This window comes from Vulpes lagopus, chromosome 3 (assembly GCF_018345385.1).
Source record: "Vulpes lagopus strain Blue_001 chromosome 3, ASM1834538v1, whole genome shotgun sequence".
Taxonomy (NCBI): Eukaryota; Metazoa; Chordata; class Mammalia; order Carnivora; family Canidae; genus Vulpes; species Vulpes lagopus.
In genome coordinates, this window is record NC_054826.1 from 129,804,111 (window position 1) to 129,819,105 (window position 14,995).

The 14,995-nt window shown below is 35.4% G+C and overlaps 1 protein-coding gene across 3 annotated transcripts in view; it reads right to left on the minus strand.

The window, feature by feature from the left end:
* Positions 1-14,995, minus strand: part of CEPT1 (choline/ethanolamine phosphotransferase 1) — a 37,515-nt gene that overhangs the window by 21,248 nt on the left and 1,272 nt on the right. For all 3 annotated transcript variants that reach the window (XM_041747807.1, XM_041747806.1, XM_041747808.1), the window contains exons 2-4: positions 9,075-9,483; positions 3,305-3,452; positions 998-1,139 (exon numbers count right to left, since the gene is read on the minus strand). In XM_041747807.1, coding sequence (XP_041603741.1) covers positions 998-1,139; positions 3,305-3,452; positions 9,075-9,413 — 629 coding nt within the window. In that variant the 5' untranslated portion in view covers positions 9,414-9,483. The remainder of the gene's footprint in view (positions 1-997; positions 1,140-3,304; positions 3,453-9,074; positions 9,484-14,995) is intronic.

The following is a 14,995-nucleotide window of genomic DNA, read 5'->3' on the forward strand; positions in this document are numbered from 1 at the left end:
ATATTTCATGAAGTATTCAGAGTCTTTTCTCAAGTTTTCTCTTCTAATCCTACACCATGAAAAAAATAAGACTAGCTTGAGCAGTGTAAACAGGATCTGTGATACTTAATTAAACACTAGTTGATGAATTCTATCCTTTACCTCATTCCAAGACTAGTTTACTCATTAATATTTAAAGAAAAATACTGATGACCAAGTAGCAACCATTCATTTTAGAGTTTGAAAGGAATTTGTATTTTATTTTTAAAATTCTTGGGCATTTTGTTGGTGGCAGTAATTTATTTATTTATTTATTTATTTATTTATTTATTTATTTATTTATATTTTTAAAAGATTTTATTTATTTATTCATGACAGACAGAGAGAGAGAAGCAGAGACACAGGCAGAGGGAGAAGCAGGCTCCATGCAGGGAGCCCAATGTGGGACTCGATCCCAGGTTTCCAGGATCACACCCCAGGCCAAAGGCGGTGCTAAACTGCTTGAGCCACCACTGGGGCTGCCCGGTGGTAGTAATTTATATGGTATGTCATGTCAGCCGAATTATCAAGAGCTTAGATTTTCATAGATTCATAAATAATATGAAAAGAAAAAAATCTAATTAAACTATGATGTTTAGAGATGAGAGTTGCTCTTTGCTGTCATAACTATCTTACCTTTCCTGAGAATGCATTTTCGTATGTCAAAAGAAAACTGAGTTAAGGAGAATAACAACAGGAAAATACAGTGAATTTATCTGGGGGAAAAACAAATGGATATGAGTGAGAAGGGGCTACTGCTTTTCATATTATTTTAAAAATATTTGTTGAGAGGTTCTAATATTTTCTTTTAAACAGTATGATAGGACAACAGAGACCACTGGCAGCTATAATGAGTTTTAAATTTATTTTATTTGCTAAACTAATTTAGTACTCCGATTAATTCCTAATATTGAAATACCTAATTGTAACAGAAACCATATCTGAAAGAGGAAACAAATTACCATCAAGCATTACTTACATTCCAAATCGCAATGTTCCAGAAACATACGTCTGCCAGTGTGCACAATAGAACATAAATGTCCCAGCAAAACAACAAAAAAACATCCAGTCAGGGTTTGTCCCCAGCTGCACTGCGATACAAGTTCCAAGAACCACAAAAACTGCAAGAGAAAGATTACAATAAAAACTGAACAATCTAAATAATCAACATTAACTGAGCTGGGAATTATTTTATTTTATTTATTTTCATTTTTATTTTTTTTAATAATTTATTTTTATTGGTGTTCAATTTGCCAACACACAGAATAACACCCAGTGCTCATCCCATCAAGTGCCCCCCTCAGTGCCCGTCACCCATTCACCCCCACCCCCCGCCCTCCTCCCTTTCCACCAACCCCTAGTTCGTTTCCCAGAGTTAGGAGTCTTTATGTTCTGTCTCCCTTTCTGATATTTCCCACACATTTCTTCTCCCTTCCCTTATTGCGAATGATTTTAGATTAGGCAAAAAGAAGACTTGCTATGAATGTACAATCTTCTCTCAGTTATCCAGGGTACCAGGAAAGCAGGATATAATCTTTTACATTACCTTTCCCCTCAAAATTTCAGTTTCTTCACTATATCACATAGTGAAACCAAATCAAAAGCAACTAAAATACTTGAGCATTTTATTGAGTATTCTCCCAGCTTAGTGATAGTGATAATAATGAACAGTAAAAAATTACAAGCCAGAGTGAGAAACAAAACAAAACCCATCTCCTATACTTCAGTTTCCTTACTTTTAACATGACGATAAAAACCAGAAAAAAATAAATCAGTATCGTAAAGGATTTCAAATAGTGCCTGAAATACTATGTGATTTTTGAGAAAAAGAAAAACTAAAGGCCTAAATAATTCACAAAACGACGGATTTTTATTTTAGATTCATAGCTATCTTTTCTTATGTAGTAGATATAATTATGAGTGTCTTATATAGAAAAATACTTCCTATAAAAGTTTAGAACGCAAACTATAGAACAAAAATGATCATTACTTGGGACGCCTGGATGGCTCAGCAGTTGAGGGTCTGCCTTCGACTCAGGGCGTGTCCCCGGGCTCCTGGGTTGGAGTCCCATGTTGGGCTCCCTACAGGGAGCCTATTTCTCCCTCTGCCTGTGTCTCTGCCTCTCTCTCTGTGTATCTCTCATGAATAAATAAAATCTTAAAAAAAATTATCATTTAAAAAATAGGATACCTATCATTCCATAGTCACCCAATTATAATGTCCTTTCAAGATGCCCAACAAGCCTCTGTATTCAGTGGAAGTCTTGAATTTTTCTTGAGTACTGAGTTATAAGTGCTTAGCTACTCACTTTCCTCTACTAAGTGGGTTATTGTTGGGACGTATCAAAACAATGATTTTCACATGAACCTACACAACTGCAAACCGAGTTTAAGAGGTAAAACTATTGCAGGATTGTTTCTTTTAAAAATATTTTAAATGCTATGCCAAGTGACAAGAAACCAAAAGAAAACCTAAAAAAAAATATGTGTGTGCATAAGGGGATAGGGGTATTCCTATCAGGAAGAGTAGTTAGAAACTGTCATTTAGTTCTAAATCTCTAAATCTCTTTTCCCTTTAAAAAAGTACAATATTATTTTTTTTAAGTACAAAATTATGCTATCTATAATGTAAGATATCGTAACTCATCTATTGCTAGCCTTTAGTATATTTCTTTTTAGTCTTTTTATCTGAGTCCATTACCAGTCCAGGTCAGCAACATAATTTTAAACATCAACAGAAGATCCATTTAAATATAAAGACCACGAATTTCCTAGTCTCCCACTATTGTACTAGTCTATAATTTGTGAGATTTTTGATGATGACAATTATGCTCTAAGACTTTTTTTTTTTAAGATTTTAATTTATTTATTCATGAGAGACACAGAGAGGCAGAGACACAGGAGAGGGAGAAGCAGGCTCCCTGCGGGGAGTCCATGTAGGACTTGATCCCCAGACCGGGATCACACCCTGAACCAAAGGCAGATGCTCAATCGCTAAGCCACCCAGGTGTCTCTGCCCTAAGATTTTAAAAACAACAGATGTCAAAAGAATAATATTTAGGTTTAAAAATAACTTACGTGGAAATTAATTTAATTTCTAAATTTCCCCATATAGCCAATAATGAACAAATGTTAACCATATTTATAGTCTTTTGAAAACTTTAAAGCTTGATATAAATCACTTATTCTGATAACTAGCATAACATAAACCTCTTATGTATTCCAACATTGTTCATCACATTACTTTTATCACTATTAGTCATTAACATTAAAAAATCAACAATACCTGTTGATAGTGAATCACAACCATGATCAAAAAGTTCTCCCAAAGGAGAGCTACTATTAGTTCTTCTTGCCTGTTTCCCATCTATAGCGTCCAAAGACTGATAAATGAAAAGGCCACATGCACAAGCAATGTATGCCCACAGAGGAGCCTGTGAAACAAAGAAACACGAGTTATTAAGATATTCATTACTATGTTTCACTGATACATTTTTACTTGCAGATACTTTATCTTCATTCTCCAGAGAAGTACTACTGGTTGGAAGCTATGAGAGAGAATCCAAGGGCTACTTAATGAAAAACTTTGTTTGAGACAATCGGAAGTATAAAAAAGAATCCAATTCTGTGCTTTGTATAGGTGCTCAAACAGATGTTGGATAACTGCTTCATAAGGTTATATAAGAGATCAGACTAGGTAACTTCCATAAGATTCTTCTTAATGTTTAGATTCTAAGAGTCAATCAAAAAATAATCTAATATAGTTTATTCCAAATTGTATCTTTCAAGATGTCTACAGTTCTTACATGAAGAAAATGAATCTCATGCTACCCTCCTCTGGGAAACACTGGGTTACACAATGTTAAAGAGACTTCTTTATTGCAGGACGACTTCTAGCCCTTCAGGTTGCTCATGTACATTATGGATATTCAAGAAGGGGGACATGATATGCTGCCTTTTTCCAAATTTATTAGAGCACGTAACCTATTTTCAACACACTTCTTCAATGTTCCATGGAACAGCACCAGCGAAATGATGAGCTAGTACACAGAGTGCTTAGAACATTATTTTTCAAATATTTATGGTCACATTTTCAAGGAATAATTTCTCTTTTCCCAGACAGAAATTGAACCACTAATAACAGATTTAAATGTTGGGTGTTAAGAAAGGAGGGCTTCTATTTGACATGTTGTTCTTCAAGAATACAGAAGAGTGTTTTATATTACTTTTCACTATTTTCCCATGCCTGAGCCATGAAAAAAATTCTATAATCACAAGGTATTTCCTCAAATATCAGTTATCAAGTTAAACTGAGTGTTAAATGCCCACAGTAGCAAATTAAAACTACTCAGAGCTGCAAGTAATATTCATATTCTGCACTGCAAAGAGGTTTCTCTCAAAATTCTATTTAGTTCTCAATATTAAAGGTAAGAATCTTCTCTTAAACATTTTCTTTGAGTCTCATATGTTAGAACACTGAAGCTGTCAAAAGGACCATAGCATAAGCCAGAGTTACAAACCTTGAAAACAATTACTGTGATTATGTAAGCATGCTTTATTGCAAGCTCACTGGACCGATTAATCTTGTATGATTAAGAACCCCACCTTCCAGACTTTGAGTCTACCTCCTCTTGCTCCTAAAGGAATCTAGTAACTCTCTAGAGCTACACTGTCCTACACAGTAGCTATTAGACATGTGCAGTTATTTTAGTTTAGACTAAAATTAAATAAAACTAAAAACTCAGTCCCTCAGCTACACTAGGCACATTTCAAACGTTCAACAGCTAGATGTGGCCATGGCTATCATACTGGATCAAACAGACACAGAACATAACCATCATCACAGAAATTTCTATTGGACAATACTGTTTTACGGGACCAGAAAGCTAGGGACTTCTTGGGGTCTAAACTTAGGATTTTAATGGGCGCAATGTGTTAGTCTGCAATAGAGACAACTTCAACTATTAGTATACATGCAATCCTAGAAAATATTGAGATAGTAACCACGTATATTTTTTTTTATAATTTTTTTTAACTTTTATTTATTTATGATAGTCACAGAGAGAGAGAGAGGCAGAGACATAGGCAGAGGGAGAAGCAGGCTCCATGCACCGGGAGCCCGATGTGGGATTCGATCCCGGGTCTCCAGGATCGCGCCCTGGGCCAAAGGCGGGCGCCAAACCGCTGCGCCACCCAGGGATCCCGTAACCACGTATATTTTAAGAGAAAGCAAGGTCTTGTGGTCTTCAGACAATTCTTACTGTCAATCTGTAGAATACTAATATTTATATATCTCTTCCTTGTTTTCACGGTTTCACAACTTGGAAGTGTTTTAGGAAGAAAGCTTTCTCATTCAAGAATAGGCCTGGTCTCAGCTGGGTTAAGAGTCTGAGAGATACACTGAATCAATAAAGGAACACATGTATCATTCAGGGAATCATCACACCCTGGTAGGTGGGTGGGGAAGAACCAGAATAGGCAAATAATCTTATCACAATCAGGCAATGAACTAACTTGCAAAATCTTGCAGAGGTGTTCTTATATGAGACAACTCAGGTGAAAAATTCTAAGAAATATGGTTTTACTGAGCTTCTGAAACAGAACTGTGGGGTTTACATATGTACAAATATGTACCTATGCTGATGCAATAGTGTTGTTTTTTTTCTTTTTCTAGGAGGATACATCAAAAACTTGTTTAGGTTATGTATGAGAAGAGAAATTAGAGGTAAGGCGTGGGAAGGAGAGTAAAAGAGATTTTACTTTTGTTTTATACTTTTGTTTGAATTTTTCATCTATGTAATGTTTCCCCTTTCCTTTTTAATGTCAGTAGGAATTAACTGGGCAATGAGATTATGGGCAATGTGCCACTTTAATTTTCTTTCCATTCTTCTAGATTAAAAAAAAAATCTAAAGTTTTTCAGTGAGTTAGTTGAAAAACATTAAATTTGGCAATATAAAACAAAATGAACATTAAAACAAAAAACTCTTATGATCATATTCCAAAAAGTTGTAAACATACACACACACACACACACACACACACACACACATTTAAAGCTCTTATTGGTAATAGCACATGGCTCAGTTCTGGTTTTCCTGTGTATAAAATAGCTAACACCAATTTCTTTTACCTGTCTTACGTGGCAAGGGTAACTGAAGCGTATGTATAACACATCAACTGCAAGATAAATTCCAAATTAACTCATGAAACTAAAGCCAGAGCTACTAGCTGATGAGATTTAAATAGTCTCAGAAACAGATCATGAGGATATTTTGGTATCCATATAAAAGGGGTTAAGTTTACATTTCTACCTCAGAAATGTGAAAAATAAGGGGTGATTTTTCCTTTCTTATCTGAAGAGGTTTTTTTTTTTTTTCTGACAAAAAGGCAAACTCCACTGACACCATCACAATAGTAACATTCTTTTCTACTAGAAAGATCAGTATCTGAAACGCTAATGTATTAAAACAAAAAATCAGTAACACAAAAAATATATGGAAAGTTCGTAATACCTGAGGATATGAAATTTAATATTCACCCACTAGAACAAGGTCCAAAGGAATCAGAGCTGAAATGAATGAGAAAGTTCCCTGGGTAATAAATTTATGGAACTCTTTGACTCCAAAACAGTGATAAAGAAAATAAGAAATTGAATAAGGACTTATATAAATTGTGATTCCATATATAATATATTATTAGAAGAAATCAAGAATTTCTTGATTGTGACCCCTCTTCACAACAAGAGGGAGGTTGTGGGGAAGAACAATGTACATACTTAATGTTTTTGACCAATGAAATATAACCACCTGTTGAACATTACATGTTAGGCACTCTGAATGGATAATCTTATTTCTCTTACACTACAAAACAAAATTTCAAAGGAACAACTGTGACCTGGAGAATTTACATAAATTATTGAAGATTACAGAGATAATAAGGACATACCATGGAAGACAGTCATGGCCTATTTAACTCACTGTGATCTAAAGCCTAACAAGGATTTCTACTGTGCAGCTATAAATGCATCCAGGCATAGCTTTTGTAGGACACTACCTTCCTTTGCAGAGCACCAGACAGTGGCTCAATCATATGATTCCCTTGCAGAATCATACCTTGATTCTTCCTAGCAGCAATTCTGAAAAGTTCTTTTTTCTCTTCAATTCTGATTAGAATGGTTCCCATTCTGTAAGTTTCCTCAAAGATTTAAACTAATTCTAGGATTACTCCAATAATGCCAAATCACTTAAGTACAAAGGCTGAAGAAAAGTACTATAAGGAACATGGTAGGTACTTGGTACACTCTAGGGTATTCAAGAAATGACTATTAATGGTTGAACTACCTTTGAACTTGCCCTCAGTCCCTGATCATGGAACTAGCTTAGAATTGTTGGAGGGCTTCTTTTAGAATCAACACAACTCCTTGTTTTTCTGCTGAATCTCTAAGGATGTGTGAGAGCTGGACCAAATTCCTCTGGAAGGGTCTCAAATAAGCCACAGATAAAATAGTTCAAAGGGCATGTGATAAAGAATCCCAGGACATGGGGCAGCCCAGTGGCTCAGTGGTTTAGCACCGCCTTCAGCCCAGGGTGTGATCCTGGAGACCCGGGATCGAGTCCCATGTCAGGCTACCTGTGTCGAGCCTGCTTCTCCCTCTGCCTGTGTCTCTGCCTCTCTCTCTCTCTCTCTCTCATGAATAAATAAAAATCCTAAAAAAAAAAAAAAAAAAAAAAAAAAAAAGAATCCCAGGACACAACAACCATACTGATTTTTGGTTTTTAAGTTTCCTGATTGATATAAAGCAAAATAAGATGACAGAAAATCAGAAGTATACCCATATAATGTGTATGGACTGGATTTGTATAGTAAAGAGGAATTAAAAGTATTCAAGAGTGAGAAGGAAATGAACACCTGGGAGAAAATTGAAAAAAAAAATCTTAGGGTAACTGTGATGTTCAGTAGCCATTAACTTTAAGAGCTATAAGTGGAAATAAATTGATGGAAATAGGGATAGATAGGTTTGAATGGTGATAATTTTATCGCAAAGAACAAATCATCTGAAAAGACTACTTAAAAATGATTACTTCAAGCATAAAGCAAGGTAAAGTCCATAATGTGACCATTTTGAGTTCATATGGTTCAGAGGTACCTCTGACACCTTTAATTGAGGATCACCTTCTATCTTGGTTATCTGGGACTGATCACTTGGATTAATATAGGCACAACAAATGTTTCTGATTCTCTTCCATTTATCTAGCTACTTTCATTTCCTTTTTATCAATGACATTTTAAAACCAAAGAGATAAACATTAATTTACCTATTCCAATGAAGAGTTCTAGTTTCCAGTTTTGGTTTTAAGTAATGAGTAGAGAGGGTAAAAGAAGGACCAGCAGTAGAGACTTGTATTTAAGAAGGCCCAGGAAAAATAGTCTTTGTCAGCAGTAACTGCTCCCCTTCTTAACAGCAGCCATTGCAGGATACAGAACAGGAAATGCGTTATGTTGACATTTTCTTACATATCTTTTGCCTTGTTAGAATAGAGATATACCTGAGGTCTATCAGTCACATATATTTACAGGAAGAGAAAAAGGATATTCAAACAATTCTCACTGGAATGGAGAGGAAACAAATCACTTTTGTTAAGACTGATTGCCATTTCACTACCAGAGACTTTTTCTCTCATCATTTTAAACTTTGCTAAGATTTCATTAATTCAGCTCTTAAAAAATTTTTTTAAAAATTCAGTCATTTTTAAAAACTTTTTTATATTGAGATTAACTAATTTTAAAAGGAATATCGTACACATTAATCCTTGGTAATATTAATTTACCTACTAGAATCAGACTCTACCCTTTGCTTCTAGTTTTCATAAACAGAGAGTATAAAACAGATTGTAGTCATGAGCTTTATTAATAGTATAGGTGACACAATATTTCAAAGCAGTTGATATGTAGCTGTCAAATCGTCTTATCTTTAGCTAAAATGGACCTAAGAATCCCAATTACAGCATTTTGGGTATATAACAGATGCTCAAATCTGTTAAAAAATTAATCTTACCTGCTCTGTAGCTGTGGGACAGTAGAAGACTAATAAAACAGTTGTACAGATGTTTATTGACAATCCAATGATGGTGATGAGATTTGGGGCAATCCAGGAGGGAACTCGTCCAACTAGCCATTCCCAGTACCCCTGCATTAAGGGCTCAAGCAGGGACCGTCCAGCACTCTGATATCTGTGTTCTTCTAGCCGCTTTAGTTGGTGTCTTGACAATGGTGGTGTAGGTAACTGAAACAATTTATTTAATACACATCCTGGAGTACTTATATGACCGAAGCCCATAGTGGACTCCGGGTGAGAATCTCCACATCGTTTCCTCGTTGACCGATGCCCACTCATGGATCTTGGCTGCCTTTTATTTAAAAGAATAATTTATCTTGTTTCACAGCTTTTTGTGGCTGATCTTTACCTGAAAAAAAAGAGAAAAAGATACATCTGTCAATCACTATTTATATCAATGTCAGTAAATTTTAAAAACAAACTGGTAATAGTAATGCTATCAGATCAAAACACCAGGAATTTGTTTTTAGTTCTTGTTCTTACTGATGGTGTGAGCCAAAAGAAGTCAAATAACTTCACCCTCAGGTGAAAAATATTTTTTTTAAAGATTTTATTTATTTATTCATAGAGACACAGCTAGAGAAAGAGAGGCAAAGACACAGGCAGAGGGAGAAGCAGGCTCCATGCAAGGAGCCCGACGTGGGACTCGATCCTGGGTCTCCAGGATCACACCCTGGGCTGCAGGCGGTGCTAAACCGCTGCGCTACCGGGGCTGCCCTCAGTTGAAAAATATTAAGGGATTTTTATAGTAATATGCTTCTTGATACCTTATAGTTTGACTTCAAAGCTCTCCCATTTTTTTTCTATCTCACTAATTTCAGTAATATAATGGAACAAATTTTAGAAATCATTTTTAAATGATTTCTAAACCTAATCATTTCACATACGTGGACAACAGGTCCAAAGGCATCCCCAAAGATAGCTAGCAAATTAGTGTATCAGAGGAATGATTTGAATAACATGGGTCTTACATAAGATTTTTATTTCATGCTAATTGGGCACTTATATACTAACACTCGAAGCACATTTCATATATTAACTCATTTAATCCTTATAACAACTCTATCTAGAAGGTAAGGATTATTAATTATTCCCATTTTTACAGAAAATGAAAGTAAGGCACAGGAGCTAATTAACTTGCCCAAACTCATACAGCTGGTAAATGAGGTTCATACGAACAAAGGATTTCTACCTGAGATAAACTGAAAGAAAAAACTTATGAAGTGGAAAGGGATATATATTGGCAACCTATCAGGCAGGGATGAAGAGCGGGGGGAAAAAAACAAACAAACAAACCCCACAACCCTAAGTGTCAGAGGACAGAATATATGTATTACCAAAGTGACCTGATGAACTGAGGTAGTAAGAAGTGTTAAGCGTATTGACTGTTCATAAAGGACACTGAGTTTAATCCTAAGGTACTTACACTTGACTTAGAAAAGATTACAGATAATGTAATTATTATAAACTCCTAAGCAACATAAGAAAATAATGACAAAACTATTTTCAAGATTAAAGGGTAATTAAATATATTTATCAGCGGAAAGTAGTGAGAACACTCAAAAACTAGTATGATGACTTCAAATGTTTGAAGTGGTAAGTACCTAAAAGAGGGTGATAGAAATAAAAATGTGAAAGCCAGTCAAATCTATATGTAATTTCTACTTAGAAGGAAGAATCAAGGGAAAGCACTTAGGGAATTAAACATGAAAGGTGAGGAAGGAACAGAGAAAACATGAATCAACAGAGACTAAAAAAGGGAAGTTAGGAAAGAAAACCAGTTATTTTGGCTTGGAGGGTGATGGAAGGGGGATCTGGAAATGGAAGTTAGAAAGACATAACAGTAACTTTTAAGGAGACATGTTTTAGACAAGCTCAAATCCTGGAGTTTAAGCAAGTGATGAAAATTTCAAGTTACCAACTCTGGATGAAGTCTAGTTTTGTTTTGTTTCTTAAATTAGAAAAGTTCTCAAAAGGATTAAGTATGAAGAAAAAAAGGAAAATAATAAAGAACTTGCAGGAAACTTAGGGTTACACAGCAGAAGAAATGGAAGCCATAAAAGAACAAACTGGGGGGTGGTGGTGGTGGTGGTGGTGGTGGTGGTGGTGGTGGATTTCAATAGAACTAAAAGGGTAGTGGCATCAAACCAAAAGAGGTGTACTTTGATCTTTTGGTAGAAAGCTATCTAGAATGCAACATGAAATTACCAGAAATGTTCCACTATGGGAATGCAGAAGGTGATACAGAAAGTAGGACATTTCAACAATGGACCCAGTATCAAACATGCCCAAGACTACTACTCTCTATTCCCATACATATCAAGTTCCAAAGTTCCAATGTCACTAAGAATCTACATTGACAACCAAAATCCCAATTGTGTATCTCAATAATAGGCTCAGCAAAAAAGTTCTGTAATTTTCAGTTGCCTTAAATAAAATTTCAAAAGTCTTAAAAGAATCATCAGTGCCACAATTCACTTAAGGTGCTCTGAAATAAATATACTGAAATAATTTTCAGACCAAGGTAAACAAAAATTACTATTATTTCAAAGAATTCTTCCACATGCCCAACTGTATCACAAAACAATTGACTAATGTCAAACTGGTTATAAGATCATTTTAAAGAAAGTGACAGACACATAACTGCCAAAAACTTAACTTTATAGTAGGCAAATTTTCTATAGTCAAATTAGAAGGCGCATCTTCATGTTTGGTGAGCTATAATCCATCAGCTTTTGCAAAATTCAACTTAAAATGGGATAAAAAGTTTAGTCATCTCAATTTATATTTTATTATTGTAGCATTCCATTTTCCTATTGCAAAAAAACAAGTGACATATTGAGGGTGCTGGCCTGCTTTTGGCACTAAACAACTACAAGCAACTGATCCTATGGTTTTAAGTTTGAGCATTTGGCAGGATTATATGATAAACTGATACCTTCTTTCTGAGTGTTTCCCCCTTCTGACCTAGATTTTTTTTTTTTTACCTTTTATTTCTCTTTTAGAAAAATCTAAATTTTGACTAAACTTTCTAGATCTAGCCATTACATAATTAATGCATAAATAAAAAAGCCAGTGAGTTTTTAATTTCAATTTGGCAACATTGTCTCTGTGAAGCTATTAGCAACAAGTTTTCAAATATAAATTCAGACACATGAAGCCTGACATATAGGTATCTACTTTGCTTTCAATACACATTGATGAACAAAGAGGTTGCTATCACTGCCACAAATTCATCTCCTCTTCCTTCATCTGATCATATCTGAGACCCAGAGGTTACTGCATTCAAACCATCTCAGGAAAACAGGAGCTTTTGAACTTTAGCAAATGAAAGTAAGCATATCTCAAGGGAGTGCAACAGGGTAGATGACTATAACAAGATGACTTAACTTTATGGGGAAAAAGGGAAGTAAGATGTGGGATGGGAATATGAAATGGAGAAACAAATAGTACTAAAGTTATTCTAGCCACTTAAGATTTTTTACCTAGAGTCAGGCCTATACCTAAAAGAGTGAAGAAAAAACTGTCCTTTCCCTGCGACACACTATAAGGAACTAAAATAATATAAGGAGCTAAAATTTATTGCTGGCTATCCTGGTAACTACCAGTCATAAGATTTTCTGAGAAAATTAATTCCAAGTTCCAAGCCAATACTGAGTGCAGTAAACAAGACAGACATGGTCCTGGTTCCCATGTCCAATTGGAAAATAAAAACAGGTAGACAAGCAAATAGCATTACACATTGTGATGGGTGCTATAAGGAAAAGTGTGGAGCCAAAAAATAGTTAGGGGTGCACATTTTAGATAAGGTGGTTGAAATCTATGAAGAGGTAGCATTTAAATCAAATTCCGAGGAAGAAAAGGAGCTAGCCGTTCCAAAAGCAGGAGGAAGAAGAGTCCAAGAAGAGGGAATAGGTCCTGAGGCAAGAAAGAGCTGGTCTTGTTCAAGTACCTTTGAGATCACTACGGTTGGACAGCAATAAATCAGATGGAAGAGTGACATAAAATAAAGTCTGAAAAGCCAGACAATGCAGAGATTTATGGACCATGATAAAGAACTGAGATTTTGTTCTGATGTTTTGAAAAGTCACCAATGAGCTTATAAAAAAATTGTAATTTTGTAATACAAAATCTATTTATTAACAGGATGTTTTCATAAATCATTAATAGAAGTATTTTAAACTCAAAAACTGCCCATCATCTGGAATTCATTTTAGTGTAATATTGATCACAGGGCCATAGCTTTTGTAACCTTTCCACTTGTAATCAGCAAATTCCCCTTTTCTGTTATACCCTGGCTCTAGTGCAATACTCCTTTCACAGCACTTCATCACATTTTGAACTTTTGTTTGTTGTATTGTTTTTGGTCTTTTCCCCACACTGGTCTATAAGCTCCACAAATGCAAAGACCATGCTCATCTTAAGATTCTTTCTCCAAACTTTCCTACCATATCTAACATTAAGTAATTAGGACCTACTCATGAAACAAAGAACAAGAATGGTTCATCTAGTATTTAATGAGCACCTTGTTGCTCTAGACCCTGAAGAAACAGACTGAACTATGCCATCCATGACCCCAAGGAACTCAAGGGGGCTGAAGAGGAGTCTTATAAGGAGCTTAGTCATAATGTGCTGTGAACAAACTATAGTGGGAGTCCAGAGGAGGGGGGGCACATATGGTCTAACAAAAAATTTTCTTTGTGCAGGCATGAATATTTATGTGAAAAGCCCAACAAAGGTACAAAAATATAATCGGAGAGATTTAATGAATATCTTTACTAAAATTACATACAATTTACAAAGCTAAATCTATGTCACAGAACATCTGTGCTTATATATAGCAGCTGAGGAAAATGGCATGCTGCCTACATTATTCCTGTGTTCAGCTTTGGGAAACATCTGAGAAGTAGCCCACTAAAAAAGGAATCTCCAACTGCTCAGCAGAGCATAAGGTAAGCTTACACAATATCCAACCTGTAGTGTGAAATTCCCGAATTCCCATTCCCTCACAAGTCTAAAGGCTCCAAGTTTCGAGCTGCACTGATTCAGCAGTATGTTTACAGTTCTTTCACAGGAATTAGTGACTACACAGCTCTTTCTAACCTCTATGGCACTACTAAAGTGAAGTACAATAGCCAACACTATTTGGAAGGCAGAGCAAATTATAAAAAGTCTTATAAAAAAAAAAAGGAAAACTAATAGGATCACAGGATTACATTCAGCATTATTTAACAAGTGATACACAGAACAAGTTAGGAAAAACAAAAGCCTTTTCAGCAGACTTGGAAGCAAAAACAGTACTGTGTAATACAATTTAGATCTACTGTTTTGCTGAAGTGAAATCTTGCATTCCTTAGAAAAAGGGAAACAACCTCCTCCAAAAGAAAAAAAAAAAAGAAAAAAGAGCAAAAAGCCTGGCCTTTTATAGATTATTTTCATATTCCCTTTAAAAAGGCAGCACAGCATGACCCTCAACAGCACCAGCAGCACTTTAGCCAGCTTAAAGAACAACTCTTTTGCTGCCTAGAAAACAAATTGAATATGCAATAAAACGTAATATGGCTCATAAAAAAGTTTAGAGTTTACATATAAAAACATTTAACTGTTTACAATATAAATTTGAAAAGAGATTGGGTGTGGGAAAGAAAGGAGAATAAATTCATGAAACCAAAGTTGTAAACATTCAGAACAATCTATTAACCGGACAAGAAATAAAGATGCCTCTGGCGGGACAGAACAGGTTAAACCAAGAGGTAGATTTATCAAATTCGTTTCTCAAGTGGAAGCACTGTGCAGACGAGTCGTACAGGGGCTCTGGCTGGTTTTCCTCAGCACAGAACAAGTAGGCAGCAAAACAAACG